The sequence below is a fragment of the Rousettus aegyptiacus genome, unplaced genomic scaffold, assembly GCF_014176215.1.
Source record: "Rousettus aegyptiacus isolate mRouAeg1 unplaced genomic scaffold, mRouAeg1.p scaffold_m13_p_5, whole genome shotgun sequence".
Classification (NCBI taxonomy): domain Eukaryota; kingdom Metazoa; phylum Chordata; class Mammalia; order Chiroptera; family Pteropodidae; genus Rousettus; species Rousettus aegyptiacus.
Genome location: NW_023416308.1, coordinates 8,555,410 through 8,574,911, shown reverse-complemented (window position 1 = coordinate 8,574,911; position 19,502 = coordinate 8,555,410). Strand labels below are relative to the sequence as shown.

The window sequence follows — 19,502 nt, the reverse complement described above, 5'->3', positions numbered from 1 at the left end:
ATAGTAGTGTAAAAAATTTAAAGCAGTCCTCAAAACTCTGGTCTTAGCACACATTATGTTATCTGGAAAGAATTATCAGATATTGTATGGGAGACAGAAATGCACACATGTAGCCTCTGTTTTTAAGTTATGTAGTTGCTAAGATGATGAAAACATGTACATCCAGCTCTAATATGGCAGAGCAGAGATTTGGATGATTCCTTGTGAAAGGATTTGCTCAAGCAGTTTTTTTAAAAACCTCTTTGAAAAAGAAAAACTACTTTACAGTTTTTAGAATAATTATCATAGAGAAGATATATTAATGACTAGAATTATCAGTATTTTGAAAAGTTTTAATCACATTTTACATAGACGTTTGGATTTTTAACAGTTGTACTACATAAGTTGTCATCAGTTTTTGTGTATGTTTGTTTTGCCTGATACTTAGTGAAATTTGTATTCAACTTAGAATTGAAGGTCTGCTGTGTACGTGATGCCTTGACCTTTGATTGATCAGTTCAGAACTATAAATTTCATAACTCGGAACCAAGAGGTTTTGTTTATGGTGGATTTCAGTGTGGGCTTCATAATTATAGATATTCCAATTCATTTCACCTCTAGCTCTGTGTATGTCGTTGTGGTAGGCCCTGACGCTTCCTCACTCCTGGAAGTAAACAAGCAAGCAAAAAACTAAACAAAACCTACTGGAATCTTTGTTGTAAAATGAATTTGTCCAGATTTTCACATCATGATATATTGAATTAATGCCCCATCAGAATCCTGCTCAGCCTTGCCATTCTGCAGTTGACTGACATTGAACATTGCCATGTGTTCCTAGGTATAGGACAACGTGGGTTATTTTGCATCCTAAAGTGGCCAAGGGTCTCCTAGAGTAGCAGGGTCCTAGAAAGGACACTTGTTCCAGTGACATCACTCATGCCTCACATGGATAGGCATATCAGCCTGGCTTTTCTCTTTATGGAGACAATTCTAAGAAACAGTGTTCAACATGCTTTTAACAGCATGGAGTGTGCAAGGCTTGCTTAATTCCACATAAGGTGAACCCACATTGAAAGCTACTGAAAAACATTAACCCAACTTTAATCTGTGGCTTATTTTCCTTGCCCCTCTTCTTTTTGGTCATAAATTATTCCTGTTAATACACGGCATATGATCTCTTTAGCTATATTGTAGGGTGTTTGGGGGCAAAGGGCTATGTTATCTACTTCTGTTCATTTCTTTACTTTGCCCAATTTTAGAATAGGCGTTTGAAAATCCATTGTAAAATTGAATTATTTTGCACCATGAACCAGGTCAGGGAACTTTTATGGTAAAGGATAGCAATAAAAGGCCAGATTTCTTGTCTCTTTTAATTTATCTTATTTGTAATAAACAGTACTTTTCTGGAGAACAATCAATCTTCAGTTCCTTAGAATGTAAGCACTTAGAGTTGGTTTTTTCCTTTCTTTTTTTAAAACCTAAAGCTGATCCAACTATTCATCTCTTAATGGTTGTGTTGCACTGCTACCAAGAATATTAGTTTGTGATATAAGGTTGCTTCTTTCTTTTTCATACGAGACTGGAGGTTTCCAGAGTGCTTAAAATTGATTATTTCAGTCAAGATGTTTTCCATCATAGTTCTATTCAGAATAAAACATACAGTATATTTATGAAATCAAATAAATGAAAGTAATTGAAATATAATACTGGAAATTGACTTCAGTATTTGTTTTGTACAAGATAGAAGTAGTAAAGTACTCATAATTATAACCAATAACCAGTATTATCAGCAATCATAATGAACATAATAGAAAGAAATGCATTATATACCAACTATAGTTGGAAAAAGAACATGGAAGTATTAGAGAGAAACCGGTGAAATGTCGAGACAAGCTCTTTCAGTGTTTGGTACTAAACTTTCGTAAATAGTGTCAGGCATAAGGACAAACAGTTCCACACACAAATTTGAAATTTGACCTTGTTAAAAGCTTTGTGCCATTAAGTTTTTTCTCCTATCCAGGATACTGTGTGCAGTTGTTACATAACCATTTAGTTAAACAAGCACAAAGCTCCCTCTACTGTTTTGTTTTGCCTCGAAACTTATTTATTGCATTGGAATTTAAACATTCAAAACAATCCATGAATGTTTCTGTCTTTGGTATTATGATATATGAACCCTTCCATATAAATTATCTCTGCTACCCATGGAATAGGAATGCCTCTGTATGGGTATGCCCTTGAAGGGACTGTGACTGGGCAAGTATTGATGTAATGAACTATTTTAGGGAGAACGCATAGATCATACAAAGTACCAGGAAAAAAAGCTGTCCCGACACAAATTACACTCGTAGCTACAGATAGTGTTACTGCTGGGGTTAGGGGCAGATCTGCATAAATATGAGTTTCAGCAATTAAAATGTTTATATTAAATAAGTCAGCAGTCCACGCAATAGAAGACCTTTTCAGAAAAATGACATTTCGTATTGTTTTCCTTTTCCAGGTGAGAGTGGAGGTACTCAGAGTGCTGTCAGTCACGTAGGTTCCCAAGACGGGGGGATGATAACTATGCACAGTCCAAAGAGATCGGGGAAGATTCCTCCAAAACTCCACAATCATATGGTCCATCGAGTCTGGAAGGAATGCATCCTCAACAGAACCCAGTCCAAGTATGTTTATTGCATTACTTCCAAATTTCTTTGATTACTACATGAAGAGGGTCAGTCACATTGCACTACAGTGTGACCAAACCTGAGGGGTCATTGGATTGGCATTTCATCTTTTTGTATGATAGTATAAAATTCAAAACAAATATGTTAAAATAAGGGTGTTTACTTGATTTATTTATTCAGGAAATTTTGAAGTTTCTGATCACCTCAGTATTAGCCTAGTGTTCATCTGACATATTTTTAGCATGAAGGCTCAGGACAGTAATCAGTGGGTTTGGTTTTCCTTTGTATACCAATTTATGAATGTTTTGCATTTACAAAGGAAATGACCTTCTTTGTCATGTTTTGTATAGTACATTGGCCTTGTTTTAATTGACATACATTTCTAATCTGAATTGATTACCAGTTGCTGTGCATCTGTTTGTTGATTTGGGGAAACTATATTCTTTTCTTCAGCCTCTACCCAACTTTCCTTTCTTTCTTTTTTCCCTTCCTTCCTTTTCTTCCTTTCTTTCTTTTCTGTCTTCCCTTTCTCCACTCCTTAGCATATTTTTAGAAAAGAGGAAGAACAGACTACTCTTGATTATTTTAATGTGGATGATAATGACAAAACAGTATTCAGTAATCAAGATTTACATAAGTAGTCACTTATCAAGATTTACGTAAGCACATTCAGTATATTTTCACATCTGTTTTTATGTGACTGAAATGTCCACTTTCTTGACTGATGCAGATAAACAAATTAGTCTTGATTTTCTGGAACAGAATAAATCTGGACATTCGTGCCAATATCTACTAAGAACTCACTTATTTAGAAGTCAAATAATGGCTCTTATGACTGCTGTTCAAAGTTTTATACACAGATTTAAAACCTGGCTTTTGGACCTAGCAGATTCATACTATACGTATATCTATTTCTCAGTGAATTGGTTCTAGAATAGGCTGCTAAAGAATATGTAGTAGAGAAAATTAGAATAATTGCAATGGAAAATATGTCATTCTATAATTAAAAAGGTATGTCTAGTCACTTAAAAATAATCCTTTCCTTTAGAATAAGTGGTACAGATATTTTCCCTTCTGTCTGCAATGCTCGGACAATTTCCAAGTTAACATTTTTTTCCCCTCTCATTTACCATTTTTGATTTTTATCACCACTAACCTTTTATCTTTACAAACTCTTAACAGACCATAGCTCCTTTGTCAGCAGCACAGAACTGAGAAGTGAGACACCCAGAGTGTCGGGGAAGGTGGAGAGAAGAATTCCTTGTACAGCCATCACTGAAATACTGTGTAGTGTCAGTTTTAGCAAAATCAGTAACACAAAACTATGTCCAGCGTTCTGTGTATTAATAAACATCTTTTTGCTACCAATTATCAGTGATATATAGGAGATATTTTTGTTTCTTGTCTTTAGGTTTACATTACAAGTGTTGAGTGCTGCTCTTAAATGCTGGTAAATGTAGGAGTTTTAAGAGCGATTTAAGAAGTCTGTTCACAAATACTATAAAAAAGATAATTTTTAAAATTTTAAATTATTTCTACAAAATTAAAGTGACTTTTTTAAAAAACAACAGTTGATAGTGCCAGATAGTGTTTTAATTGCTAAGTGTACCATCCATATTAAATTGTGCATTAAACTGAAATAGAAATATTTCGGATCCTGCTGCTTCTGATCCTGCTTCTGGTGCAGAGAACCAAGTGGTGGCGGGGGGGTGGGGGGGTGGGTGGGTGTGTGTGTGTGTGTGTGTGTGTGTGTGTGTATTCCTTCGTCTTGCCCCCCACCCCTAACTGTCTAGCAGCAGGAGACCAGGAGACCATTACTATGTAAAATACAGTGACTTCTTTTCAGCATTTTTCCCCAGAGGTGTGAATATTATCTCATATTTACACAAATCACGTTTTTAACCCTTTTTTAGGAGGAGCCAAATGTCAACTCCAACTCTTGAAGAAGAGCCTGCTAACAATCCTGCTACTTGGGATTTTGTGGATCCAACCCAAAGAGTCAACTGTTCCTGCTCTCGGTAGGTAGTGGAAAAGGCGCAGCTGTCTTCGGATAGAATAGTGGCACGTTGTTATTGGCTGTCTCCTAGCCTCTCAGACCTCTTCTTCCCCATTGTTTTAAATCCTCTTCCTCCTCCAGTAGAGAAGAAAAAGATCGGTCTTTTCTTATATGCAGATGATACAGTTCATTGTTAGGACTCAGAAGCGAGCCTTTTTAGACAACTGGCCCTGTTATCAACCTGCTCCCATTAATTTCTTCAAGATAGCTGAGTCAGAACTAAAGCCATAAGTTTGACAAGACAGTCTCTTGCCCTTTGAATGAGTATTTAATTACTCTTAATTTTAAAGTAGAGATAAATATTAAACAAACCGGCTTGAGTTCATAGAATTTGGATTAAATAGACCTTCCACAGATAATTTGTTTTGGTGGTAATGTTGGTGTTTTTTGATGAATGAAGCAGATATTTGTAACAACTCCTGCCAAAAGGTAAGATTCTTGCTCGTTCATTTAGATATTTGAATAGAACCCCAAATTGTTTTCTATAGAAAATTTTTGCACTCCTCATGGATATTTCCTTGTAGCAAGAAAGAATCTTATTGTTACAGGTTTTCACTAGGATCTTCTATATCTTAAGTGTATGTCAGCCTTAACCTTCCTAACTCAGTTGACTGTTAGAACCAGTGTTGATGATTATTCACATAATGAGGAATTTAGAGTAGCTTTGCTTCCCAAGTATGTATTTTCACATTTTATACTGCTCAATACTTATTAAAAAGGTCAGTTAAGATAAGTACATTTAAGAGATGGCCATTTATTTCCGAAGTTTAGATCAGGGTTTTTAATGTGGCACAAACGAATTGGCTTTGGGGAAGAAAGGTAGTCAGTATGCCCCCAAGAATATATGCAGACTCGTGTGTATATACGTGCACACTTATGCAACAATTTTGACATTTTCTTCCTGTCTTCCCCTGCCCCTTAAGTTGATCCTCTTTTTATCAGGCTCTGCCTTGGTATTCAGCTTTTTCTTGAGAGATGCTGTAAGTATCAGCTTAATGAAACTCATGATTGATTTTTCAAGGAGGTTGTTTTTGAAGAAGTTATTTGCTCATTAAGGGATCTCTCTCTGAGCATGTGAGAACCTCTCTAGTCTCAGAATAGGTATAGTATACCACTTAAATACCTTTTGCCACACATTGTAAATTGTGCAACAAAAAGTATTTTCCTCTTAACATTTGTTTTTCAACAGCTCATAGCCAAGGTATAGTCCGCCTTTAGAAAGTACATAGGTTATAATTTTTAGTGTATTTAACTTCGCTCGTTCCTACATCTTATTTGTCCTGCTTTTTTCCTTAATCTAGGTTTCTTACAGTTTTTAAAAATACCCCTTTTACTGACTCCTATCACATTATTATTTGCTACCTTGAATTATTTTTACCTGAAGTGTAAATAAACAAATAACACTTTTTCTTTTGTCCTCTGGGGTTATTGCTCTATTTCCTCACTAAATTCAAATACCTTCAGGTCTTTATTGCATTCCATTGCATTGACTTCCATCAATATAAATATTAATCTATAGACATGACTTCTCATATGTATTCTAGTCTTGTATTTTGGGGGTGCCTTTAAGAAATATTCTTAATTTAGACATGTCTGTTTCCTCCCAAATCGGGTACCCTACTATGGCCATTTGTATCACAAATTTCCCTTCTCAGCCTAGAAACTTTATCATTTATTTCTAGGTCAGTTTTATCATTGCATTTTAAATGACTTCCTTTGAAATATCTATTATAACTATTCTACTTTCCTTATTCTTTTAGCCACAGTGTGTTTCAACACACTCTTTATTTGGCCCTGTCTCTGATCCTTCTCGCTACCAGACCACCCATATAGTTAGCCTTCTGAGCCTGCTCTTCCCACTGCCCGCTTCAGCGAGGTCCCTTTCCTGTTCAAAAATTCACAATACTCATTTGTTACTTACTCATGTATGCCTAATTCTGACCATTTCATAATGTAGCTGAGTCATTATAAACAATGGGAAAAAATGACTTTATAAGATTATCCACTTTGCTAAAAGCCCTTACTTTGAAGAGGCTACTATAAAATATTAATTAAGAACTGGGTATGGTTAAATGCTTTCTGAGAAAATCCAAGTCAAAAAGTTTTACGTAAAAGACTTTTAGAGCTCAGGTTTTAAAATAAGCGCCCTTAGAAGATGACGTTGAGATACATTCAAATGAGACATTCATCTCTTACTATGATCCTGTGCCCTGGGGATTTAAAGCACAATTTTTGGCTTGTTGCAGTAGCTTTAGACAACCTTCTTCAGAGTCAGAATTTATTTTTTTTAGTATAGCAAAGACTTTAGCAAGAGCGTTTTCAGATTATCTTCTGCAGGATTACCAAACCCATTGTGGAATGGGCCACTCCTCACACTGTTTAATGGCCTTACGGGGCAGGGTGGCCATCCTGCCGTCCCACTAAACCATCCCATTATGCCACACAAATCCGTTTTACTGCCCACCAGGGCATCATTTAGTGCAATGCAGCAGTAATTTAATGCCACCCTAGTGGCCTCCGAGAGTTACTGGTGAGCTCACGTTTTTCCCCAGGAGTGATTTATGTAATGGGAGGAACTGGCCGACCTGCCGTCTGACTTGGTTGCTCGGGTTGAACTTTGGCATCACTAGGGCTCTTTCAGAGCAGCTTCTTACACCCGTTCTTGCCAAAAAGTGTGTCAGCATGTGAGCAGACTCGCTGTTCCTGCCTAGATAGTTCAGATGCATTTGATGTTTATTCACTCGCAACTTTTTCCTTTGATCTCATTTTAATGTGTCTGTAAGATCCAAAGTTGTCTTGTACCCTTCTTTCTTAAATCATAGGCGCATATAAGGTTTTTAGTATAGTCATGCTATTAAGTGGTTTGGGATTCCCCTCGTTATCTTAGTCTCACACTTGGGGGGGAGAGTTGCGATGATTTTATTCCCGATTTACAACACTACAGGCTATTATAAACCATTTTATACTGGTGTTAGTAAAGTGTTGTCAAATAGAAATTGGAAGCTTTCTTGCTTTTTTCTTGGCAGATGATCACATTAAAACTCTTGGTTTTGAGATGCAGTATGAATAGATTTTCTGAGGCCCTCAGCAAATATGAAAGATTTAGGGATTTTTCAAATCAGTAATTTTATCGGGGTTAGCAGGGTATGAGTTTATATTTCTTAAGTTTATCACTTTATCTTCTTAACTTGAATGTGATTGATTCTTCACTTTCCTTCGGGGTATTTTGCAGTTTTTAGTCATTAAAAATATAATTAATACCTAGAGTCCTTTTCTATGTATTAGTGTACCTAATGAGTACTTAAAAAGACATAACCTTGTCAGAGGCATCTTTTTTGTAATGTTATGATAATGCAGTTATTATGATCTGTGTATTTGTTGACTTCATTTTAATTCTCATTTCAGGCATAAACTTTTAAAACGTGCTGTAGGACCCAATCGACCTCCCACAATATCTCAACCAGGGTTCAGTGCAGGACCATCATCATCTTCATCTTTACCGCCACCTGCTTCTTCTAAGCACAAAACAGCAGAAAGACAGGAAAAGGGAGACAAGTTGCAAAAGAGACCCTTGATACCATTTCACCATAGGCCCTCTGTGGCCGAAGAGTTATGCATGGAACAAGATACACCAGGACAGAAGCTAGGGTTGGCAGGGATAGACTCCTCCTTAGAGGTGTCTAGCAGTAGGAAGTATGATAAGCAAATGGCCGTGCCTTCCAGAAATACAAGCAAGCAAATGAATCTGAATCCTATGGATTCACCTCATTCCCCTATTTCCCCTCTGCCACCAACACTCAGCCCTCAGCCACGAGGTCAGGAAACAGAGAGTTTGGATCCACCATCTGTCCCTGTGAATCCAGCCCTCTATGGAAATGGGCTAGACCTCCAGCAGTTGTCTACTCTGGATGACAGAACTGTCCTCGTAGGCCAAAGACTGCCTCTGATGGCAGAGGTCAGCGAGACAGCCTTATATTGTGGGATTAGGCCCTCGAACCTGGAGTCATCAGACAAGTGGTGGCATAGTTTTTGTCTCCCACGCATTGATGATGCTGAGTTCCGGCCTCCAGAGCTCCAGGGTGAGAAGTGCGATGACAAAATGGAGGTAAACTCAGAGAGCACTGCATTGCAAAGGTAAGGGGACTTCGCGCCAGACACCTGGTGACCCATAAAGGCCAGGGCCGTAGGCTCCCATGAATCAGGGGCTTTCCTCCTCAGCTTACCCTGTTAAACCTTCAGATCCAGAATGAAAGACACTTTTCTTCATCATTCTAGATTCTGCATTTGGAAAATGTTTTTCCAAAGTCAAATGCTTTGTTGTTCATGAGGTTTAACACACATGTCATTATTTAAACATGCTGGCATATAAAGGTCTCTTTGTGGTATTTAGTACACTAGTATTGCTTTATTTTTGGCCTGCTGTTTGTTAATCAAAGAATATGGCTTTATGAGACTTTCCATATTGTGGTCAGTACCTTCTTTGTTTCTCGATACTTTTAAGGAAGGCTTTGTATGCATTTAGGTACATATCATGTGTCTAGTAATAATACTTAATATGTATAGTGCTTTCATGCTACCTATTATTCTTAACAGTTTACACAGATTATCTCCCTTAATCTTCACCAAAACCATATCAATACCTCAACTTCATAGCTAAGAAACTAGGGTCATGCAGTTAGTAAATGACACAGATAGAAATGGAACCTTGATAGTTTGTCTTCAGAGCCCATCTGTGCTCTTAAGTAGAATCTATGGAATCAGAAACAAAAACATGTATTTCTAACAAAGCCTGCTAAGTTTTATTTATTTGCGAATATAATCTCTCAAATACATTCACTGTGTCAATGAATGAATTTTAAGTTTAGTTTAAGCTTTACAAATGCTTTAAATCATACATGCTGCTTTTTTTTTTTAAACATCACCTTTTTACTTTATCTTGCCTAACTTGTCATTTATTTTCCCTTTTAGACTCTTAGCACAACCTAATAAACGGTTTAAAATCTGGCACGACAAACAGCCGCAGATGCAGCCACTCCACTTCCTTGACCCATTGCCTCTATCACAACAACCTGGAGACAGTTTGGGAGAAGTCAATGATCCATATACCTTTGAGGATGGTGACATAAAATACATCTTTACAGCAAACAAGAAATGCAAACAAGGGACAGAAAAAGATTCCCTGAAAAAGAATAAGGTACCATTTAACATAGAGTCCAGCATGGTATGGGTTTTGATCTATGTCAGAACAACACGTGTGGGAAAACTTTTGAGGCACAATGTTTGAGATAGTCTTGCCTGATTGCTCTGTCCACATATTCATGCTCTTGGTACTAGTGTATTGAATGGCGTATTGTTCCTTTTTATGTCATGGCTCACCTTTGTTTAAAAGTCAGCCGAACATAAATGAAGCCTCATTTTCCAGGCTATAGCTTGTACAGTGCATGTTTCCTCTCATATGCTAATTCTTGTTGGCCTATGCTCCCTGCTTATTTCTTTTTAATTATGATTCCAAAATACCAAAAAGGTAAAGAAAAATGTTGATAACAATATTTACTGTTTATTGAGCGCTTACTGTATTTATTGTGCTGAGCGCTTTATGTATATACATCTCTCTGAGTTAACATCAACAGCACTCTATCTTAGACTGTGTCACTATTGATTCTACTGGTTTCATTGTCACAAAAATGAGGGCTAGTGGTATCTGCTGTCTGTCCTCAAATTTTAAGACATTCTAAAATACTTGCCCATTTAAAGAGGTATTCTTGAGCAAAGAGGAAATAAGACAATTAAAAGAGGCCAGTATAGTTCATGAGAATGCTTCTTGGTTTCCTTTTTAGAAATCTATTTAGATCCAGAAAGCTTGAACCATCACCCAACATCCAAAATGTTATTAAAGGCAGCTTTTAATACCATGGCAGGTTGTAATCAAATGCCACCAGCATTATTTAGACTTAATACCCCTATTGAATCAGAATACTCCATAGGATTGAGGGGAAAGTGGGAGTTTTTGATTCTGTTTAAATTCAGGGAAAAGGACATATCTTTTATTTCCTTTGGTTGCATAGACCATGGTTTATCATACTTGTGCTCATAACAAGCTCCATTCTGCCCTCTAATTCTTTGTGTTCTCCCTCATATTCCACACTTTGGGTTGGTGTTCATGTGTTTTGTTTGGCTGAATTTATTACACAGTCAGAGGATGGATTTGGTACCAAGGATGTCACTACACCAGGTCATTCCACGCCGGTGCCTGATGGGAAAAATGCCATGTCTATTTTCAGTTCTGCTACTAAAACAGGTGTGTACAACGATTATTTGCCTCACTTGGATTGTTGCTAAAATAAAATGCGAGGGAGATGCTTCTCAATTTAAAATTATTTTCTTACTGTAATAGCAATAATTTGATCTCATCTTTAATATATTTTTCATAGCTTGTTTTTCAGTTCCTTTCAAAACTGATAAACATATTTGGAAATAATTATCTCTAAATTTAATTGAAAACGTAGGGAAAAAATTCACAGGCAGGTGTTGCCCATTGAGATCCGTGTCCTCTCCTCACTCCTTCTCCCGTAATGAAGTTGCTCATTCTGTCTTTTGTCTCCTTCCCCACAGATGTCCGGCAGGATAATGCTGCTGGCAGAGCTGGCTCCAGTAGCCTTACGCAGGTGACAGATTTGGCACCTTCCCTGCATGACTTAGACAACATCTTTGATAATTCTGATGATGATGAACTTGGGGTGAGTCTGCCATAGCTACGCAAACAAAAATTTTCCTGAATGGGAGGATATGTGTCTCTGTGTCTGCTGAACTCACGGGCTTTTATTTCAGGTTCTGAATGTTTTTCGAAGGGGTTTGTGTACCTCGAAAGTATTCTGAAAGTTACATGTGTAGTCTCTAATATTCCTTGGGTTTTGTTTGTTGATGGCTTTTTTTCCATTAGTTATTCCTGGCACAAATGATTAAAGTCTTTCACAATTATTTTAAATCCTTCTAACTATCATGAGACTAACAGAAATGTATTATGTAGTCCCTTTAGCTCATATAAAAAAAAAAAAATAATGCCCACATAACTTTTTAATTCATCTAAGAAGTCAGAGGTCAGTCTACATTTTGAGAGATATACAAGTATGATCTGTACTTTTTAGGATTATGTCATTATAATAGAGAAATAGAATTTATGAACATAGAAGTTAAATACCACAAGACATCATATGATGAAAGTGGCAGATGAGAATTGTAATTCTTTGGTGAGCAGCTGAACCGAATCAGTAAATTTGTGTCCTTGTTCTCCTAGCCAGTGTTGCACCTTTGGGCAAGGAGAAGTGCCTAGTATTTAGAGATGCGTAAGATAGGCCCTCTCCTCAAGAAAAGCAATTTATTAGCTTATTTTTCTTTCATTTATGTATTTATCTTCCTTCCCATTCATCCATTTTACATATATATGTTAATCATTTGATGATCAGATCCTTTGTGGCATGTAGTCGAGGTTACAAATATTATTAAATTACCACTTTTATACTTGAAACACCACAGACTTCGAAAGAAACAGCATATAAATAAATATATTAATTGCCGCGAGGATAGTAATTAACTTGCATCTAGAGCTGCTGGGCGTTCAGGTACAAAGTGACAGGAGGGCAGTGTTTAACTTAAGTTCGAAGGTTAAGTAGGAACCGGATTTCTAAAACCCGTTCTCACTTTACAATAAAATGTATCTGATTAACAGATATTCTACACCGTTTATTATAAATACTTACATGATGATGAGATCATAGTGGCCTTGAAGAATGGCTAGACTTGAAATGTGAAGTGAGAGGCAGGGGAGGGGCATTGGTTTGAGCCTGGAATGAGCCTTGATTGAGCTGGGCTTCGAGGGCATAATGAATAGACCATTCCATTGGTCTGTTTTCTGAATGGTGGGTAAAGAGCAATAGGGGAGGAAGGTTTTTGGCTTAGTGATGTGGACTTCGAACTCTACCCGTAATGTATTCCTCTGAAGACTGCTGGGTATGGAGTGAGTGCTGTTTTTCATCAGTCTAATATGCAGAAAGCAGGAGTGCTGCTTGGTAATTTTCATTGGATTGAAGCACGGGAACCTGATTTCAGGCAGTGGCTGCATGAAAGAAAGGGACATGGCAAACTTTGGTAGAAGAACTGACATTTTACCTTATTGGCCATCCAGGCTTGGGAAATCCTTCTTTGAACTTGACAGTCTCCCTAAAGTCGAGCATTACCTAGAATTGGATTTCATGATCCTTGGGATTAAGTTTGATGCTTTGGTGGTGATGGTGGGAAGAAAGTATGAAAAGAAGAGGAATCAAATAGTAGTAGAAAAGGAGAAGTAAGAAAAGAAAGAAAGCGAGCAGTGTGGAGTAGCCCGGTACCGTTCACAGCCATCATCCCTGGCGATGGTTGTTTCTGCTCTGAGTCACTGTGCTTACTCTCTGTATAGATTATGAATACTCTTAGACTAAATGAAGAAACGTTTACTTTGTTTCTTGAATTTATTCTTAGTAATGTTAATATACAAAGGGGAGCTGGACATTTTTAATCAAAGTTTTATTTCTCAGAGATGATTGTTTCTTCTTTACCCTGGCATTTAATCACGGGAACAGTTTACCTTAGAATCATTTTTACTAATTCGCTTTGCTAATAACTGGAGTCGGGAGGCTCTTGTTCAAGTTTTCGTCTTCAAATGTTTGAATTTAATTTTGCACTTCAACTCTATGATGTTGAATAAGTATACATAAATAAAAGGCCTTCTTTTTGTGAGAATCTTGTTTTGCTTTGATTTATATTATCTTGCCACCAATTAATTTGAGTTCTTAATCTTGCCTATTAAGAGGCTTAATTTATTTTAAATAACAAATTAAAGAAAAACCTTCTCTGTAAAATTCAATAAATTTATGAGAGGGTTATGTTTTATGGAGATGAACATACTGTGGAAATAGGGGCAGACGATATATGTTTTTTTTGTGTGTTGTGAAAATAGAAGAATAATAGTTTGGGAAGGCTTGAGGTCATCTTTAGCTGCCTTCTGCCAAACAGAAGGGAAACCAGACTGATAGCCAATTACCACTTGGAGGCACCACCCTAATGTAATTGTGTCTCTGAACCGACTTCGGTAATGACCCGGGAGGGGAGATTTGCTTAAGGTCTGCGAGCTGTGCTTTGATGGCACAATCTGTCCTCACCAGATCCATGCAAAGAAAACTCAGTCACTCAGATTCTCATACTTGATAAGCTGTAGTCATCTCCCTTGTTTCACTGCCAATATTTCTAGAAATTCACCTGGTGAACACTATATAAGGAAGCATCTTTTCTGTTCTTAGGCTGTATCACCTGCACTGCGTTCATCAAAAATGCCTACGGTTGGGACCGAAGACCGACCTCTCGGGAAGGATGGAAGAGCTGCTGTTCCTTACCCGCCAAGTAAGAAAAGCAAATTGGACTTTGGCTTCCGATTTGCAACTTACATATACCGTTCTTATACTCAGTGGTGCCTTATCTGAGATTCCCTTACTTTTTCATTTCTTTTTAACAGAATACAGCCTATGAACTGAACTTGTACAAGTTGGTATTCCTAAGATGGCAGGCAGCTAAGAGGCCATCTTAATTCGAATTCCTTTTCCCTTTGTTTTCAAATTAAGAATTAACTTTCATGGTTTAAAATGTAGAAAAGGATGTTTGGGGTTTGTTTTTCCAGTAGCTCTCTCCTAGTAGGATAAATGCTGCACAGATTTTTTAGAGCGATATTCTACATTAAGAGCTTGTGTAAAATGTTTCAGTTTTCACGAATTTAATTCACACAAGGATAATGAGTACTGTTTGTTTTCTGTGGTCCTTTTCTGATTCATAGCGAAGTTTTTGTGTTTCCTTTTGCAATCAACTAGCTTTATCATGTATGCTGACAAGAAGAGAAACTTCCTTTTTTCTAGTTATTCTTTTCCCTAAGAAACCACATTATTCTTCAAGAGAAAAGAAAGTCGGGGTAGCTTGTGTGGATACTCTGAAGCAGAAACATAATTCCATTGCAAATCATTCTTTAATACCTTCTCATTAAGTTCAGCTGGTAATGAGAACAAATTGAGGGGAAAAACCACCATGTCATAGAGATGAGTCAAAAAGTTTTATGAACCTATAAATGTAGAGCTGATTTACTCAAATGTAGAAGTGTGAAGTATACAGAGATTGGATTTTGACAGCTTTAGTGGATCCTAGCTTTTTAAAATATGCAAAGCTTTCTCAAGCATGACATGTATGAAAATGAATAATGATAGCCAGCCAGTTGCTGTAGTTTTTTTAATTAAACATTTTTCTTTTTTTATTAATCTGCACTGCAGAATTTTACAAACATAGATCTCATAGATGAGAAGAAACAGTATTAAAGTAGATAACATATGAAATAAGTCGGATGAGTGAATTTTCCCCCTTGTATTGAACCAGTTAATCCTCGGCCCTTTTTGACATTAAGTGGTATGTAGCAGTGTTAAATGTTTACGTGTCTGATAACTTGTCCAAGATTATTCACTCACAAACGCTGCTAGTTAGTGTCATTGCCCAGTAATGTACATAGTGTACTCTCTTCTTTCTCTCATTTTTATTTAAAATGGAATTATTTTAGAAAGAAGCTCCTTACAATTTTTATGGTAAAATACACGGATTTGAAATGAATGAATTTGAAATATAGCAAAAATATTAGCATCAGGAAAATATAGATATACGAGTCAAGAGGATTGTTTTAATGTGTACAGAGTATGTGTGTATAAATGTGTGTGTGGACATACACACTATTTCTTCGCAAGACATCACAATGAAAATAATGAAAATAACATGGCAAGAAGTTCTCATCTCTGTAATAGCTTTATTATACATTGATGCAGAAAGACAGACATATAAAATTTAATGTCTAGAACAGAACCATCCAATTGAAATACAGGATGAGCCACAAATGGGAGCCACACAAGTACCTTAAAATTTTATAGTAGTTACATTTAAAAATCATGTGAAATCAATTTTAATAATTTGTTTAACTTGTATCCAGAATATTGTCATCTTAACAATGTAATCAATATAAAAGGCATTGAGATATTTTACTCTTTTTTGTACTAACTCTTCGGAATCCGGTGTATGATTTAAGCATGCAGCACATCTCAGTTTGGACAGCCCCATTTTGAGAGCTCTGTAGCCACATGTGGCTAGTTGATCCTGTGTTGGGCAGCATAGGTCCATAATTACTCATTTGTTATTGTTAATGAAGAAAGCAACACACAGTAACAACTAGGCATTGCTTAAACATCAAGTCTGTTAGGATGGTATTCTGTTATAATAATAAAAACAAGAGTTTTTCTTAGATTTTATCGTTAACCAATTGCTTATGAATTTTTATTTTTGAAACCATGTAGTTTGAAGTGTGAGTCTGTCAGGAGGCAGAAGTGAAAGAGTTGGACATTGAGTGCTTAATGTTTTTCAAGGGACTCTGCCAGGTGCTCTGGTGTGGGAGAATACTGAGAATGTGGTAGTGGTGCTTCTGTTGGAGGGCTTCAGTCTTGCCCGTGAATCCTGGAAGTCCAGGGCCGGAGGGGGTTGATGTCCTCAGTGATTTCCAGGCGAAGTGCTGTGGATCTTGAAGGGCAGGCAGGATACATGAGTAAGTGGGGTGTGGTGGGCAAGGCGCCTCGGCTCCAGTCCATGCCGGTAGGTGTTCCCACCCTCACGTCCGCCGTTTTTCAGGGAGAGTATTGAACAGGCCAGCACGACGGTTTTCTGTTTGGGGAACCAGGACGTTTCTCTGGGTTTCTAGCTTCTTCCTGCCTTCCCCGCTTTGAGTCCAGTTCTCCTTTTGTCATCTCAAAACTTCTTCAGGGTCGTCTCCCCCCAACCACCCCCCCCCCTGCCTCAGAAGTTTCCTATAACTTAACAGCATTTCTGTCTTTTCCTGATCAAACCAAAATTGGGAGGGAGAATTAATTATTTCTGACTTCATCACTTGCTGAACGTGTAGGTGTACATGGCAAAGTGTGCATTTCTGTGCATACGTCATGTGCACAAAATGTGAGGTAGATATTATTTCATTTTTCCAGATGAGAAAATTGAAGCCAGAGAGGTTAAGAGTCTTTCTTAAGAATATCTGATAATAGGAATGTTGAAGACTACTTTCTAAAGAAAATCTCTGGCTGGTGGAATCTCATTTTATCTATACTTTTTGTGTGTTTGTGTGTTTTACATTTGATAAAAATTGTCAAGGTGGATAAGGCTTTTAAAACTGATACATAACTGTTAGGTAGCATCAAAGAAGTTGACTAGCCCCTAAGTGGAAAATGCTTTTATTATATTTCTTAGCAAATTTTAAAACTAATTTAATAAACTAATTTTGGGTAAGGTTTTATACCATAGCAAGATACTTAAAAGTGAAAGAAAGGCTATCGATGTTTTAAGGTCATTATCATTTTAACTCAAAGAGAATTTATATAGGTTTCTTTATTTTCCAAATATCTATTTGGTGATTACTGCCTGTAATGTAATATGAGTTTGAAGATTTTATGAAATACTCATAGTTTAAAAAATTATAATTAATATTATATGAAAATTGACTAGTAGCTGGTTTTTGGCTTGCAAGAGGAATAGGAACCAAAGATTAAAGGTGATGGGTATATTCCAAGTGCAACCTAACTGTATTAAAACCTGCAGCTTTGTTTTAAAGGAAACATATTAATCTGGTTGCCGCTATATTTGAAGAGTTGTTTTTCCATCTCACAATTACCAATTATATAGTATCTCCAGTGGTTCTCCGATAGTTCCTGGCGTGGCTTTTATTATATCCCTAGTTCTATGAATTGTTACGTTCCTTAAGGGTAAAATACTGTCATAACAAGAAGGTGCCTTCAAGATTAAGTTGGAGGCTTTAGTTTTCTCTCTCTCTCTCTCTCTCTCTCTCCCTCTCTCTCTCTCTCTCTCTCTCTCTCTCTCTCTCTCTCTCTCTCTCTCTCTCTCTCTCTGTCTCACTCACTCACTCACTCACTCTTTCTTAGCAGGTACCTTTTTGTCTAATGAAATCTCATATGGAATTGTATTATAGAAAATGAATGGAAGTGGAGTTCCTCAAATGGAAGTGAAAGTTGGGATTTGAAACCCTATCTGCTGGCCCCTTCCTCAGATAAGCACCTGAGGCCAAGAGAGAGCAAATTATTCAGAATTATATAATTGTTTAACCAAGAAACATGGTAAAGATCATCTAGTCCAGAGGTTCTTGCCTTTTTTCTGCCTCCATATGGTGGAGGCTTTCCCCTGCCCCATAAACAAAGGAAGGAAAGAAAGCCTGGTGAGAATCACACATCTAGTCAAGCTGTCCTTTTTAGATGGAGGAACTGAGGTCCCAAGAGAAGTGACGTGACCATCCATACCAGTGCTGGCTGGGAGCACCTGCACTGCGGACCCCAGCTCACTGCTGCTGCTTTACGCGGTTGCGCCTCAGACCTAGCCCAGGGCAGCAGAGCATGGTGCAGTTATTCTTTATTAATTTCTGATTCAGAGCTAGAAGTTATTCTTAGTCTACTCAGTGGCTACTCTTTACTTGTTTAAGTGTTGAAGTTGCTAGAAAGAGTAATGTGTTTGGAAATTGGGACATCAGATGCCATTCTAAATCACTCATTCAAACTTGTGGCTCCAAATTTATAAATGAATTTGCTGTCCAGGACACCCCCTAGTGGCCAAACTTTACAACCACAACTTGCATTTTATTGCGTATACTATTTTAAGGATCAGTGCCTTAGTGAGTCACTGCTACTGATGACGATTAGTTGACCTCAGGTATATGAAAATGATTTTTTCAAAAAAGGGTTGAGAATCACTGTTCTAAGTATTTCTTAAAATATACTTTTTTCCTCTTAGTGCATTCTCAATAAATTGTCTTTTGGTTCTAGAGATGTTTATTAATCCTAACTATGAAGTTTTGTTTTAACATCAATTTGGAAAGAGGGTAGTATGGAACCATTTTCCCAAAGATCAGTGGATGTTGTAGATTTCTCAAACTAGCTGAGTAATCCCTACTGCATATAAACCACTATTATAGCTTTAAGCAATTTTTATTTTTATTTTCTGTAATATATAGATACCTGATGGATTTTCCTTGAAAAAACTGCTTCATAACAGTTGATATATAATTCTAGAATATTTCATACACAATTGTAATCAGGGATAGAACTTTTAATAAAATGGTTACTTCATCTAATTTCTCCCAGCTTCTACTTAGTTCATCTCCTTAGACTTTTCAGAGAATCAATTGTTGGAAGAAAAAAGTGTGCTATGTAGATTTTGTTCACTTAATTAATGTGAGGCCGAATCATAAAGCATCAAGAGAATAGTGATAAAGTTCCAGAAAAGGGTAATTTTCAGCTGATGGCCTTCTTGGAGATGATTAATATTCTATTGTGTAACTGCTATTACCATTCAATTAGCATTATTTCTGATGCCAAATAGGGCTCCTGGCTATGAAAGGGGATTTTTTTTTTTTTTTGACAAGTCCTGCCTTTTAAAAGAAACGGTTTGTTTTTCTTTCTCTTTTTCTTTTTTAGCAGTTGCAGACCTGCAGAGGATGTTTCCCACCCCTCCTTCTTTGGAACAGCACCCTGCATTTTCTCCTGTGATGAATTATAAAGACGGAATCAGTTCAGAGACAGTGACTGCACTAGGCATGATGGAGAGCCCTATGGTCAGTATGGTTTCAACACAACTCACTGAATTCAAAATGGAAGTGGAAGATGGCTTAGGAAGTCCCAAGCCAGAGGAAATAAAGGTAA

General features: G+C 37.1%; 1 protein-coding gene across 2 annotated transcripts in view; it reads left to right on the top strand.

Annotated features, from left to right (window-relative positions):
* MED13L (mediator complex subunit 13L) overlaps positions 1-19,502 on the top strand; it is a 262,391-nt gene that overhangs the window by 208,926 nt on the left and 33,963 nt on the right. Inside the window, exons 8-15 of one of the 2 annotated variants that reach the window (XM_016145817.2) lie at positions 2,480-2,645; positions 4,562-4,666; positions 8,110-8,838; positions 9,673-9,898; positions 10,897-11,002; positions 11,317-11,441; positions 14,037-14,136; positions 19,278-19,498. In XM_016145817.2, coding sequence (XP_016001303.2) covers positions 2,480-2,645; positions 4,562-4,666; positions 8,110-8,838; positions 9,673-9,898; positions 10,897-11,002; positions 11,317-11,441; positions 14,037-14,136; positions 19,278-19,498 — 1,778 coding nt within the window. The remainder of the gene's footprint in view (positions 1-2,479; positions 2,646-4,561; positions 4,667-8,109; positions 8,839-9,672; positions 9,899-10,896; positions 11,003-11,316; positions 11,442-14,036; positions 14,137-19,277; positions 19,499-19,502) is intronic. The other variant, XM_016145818.2, reaches the window with a different exon arrangement.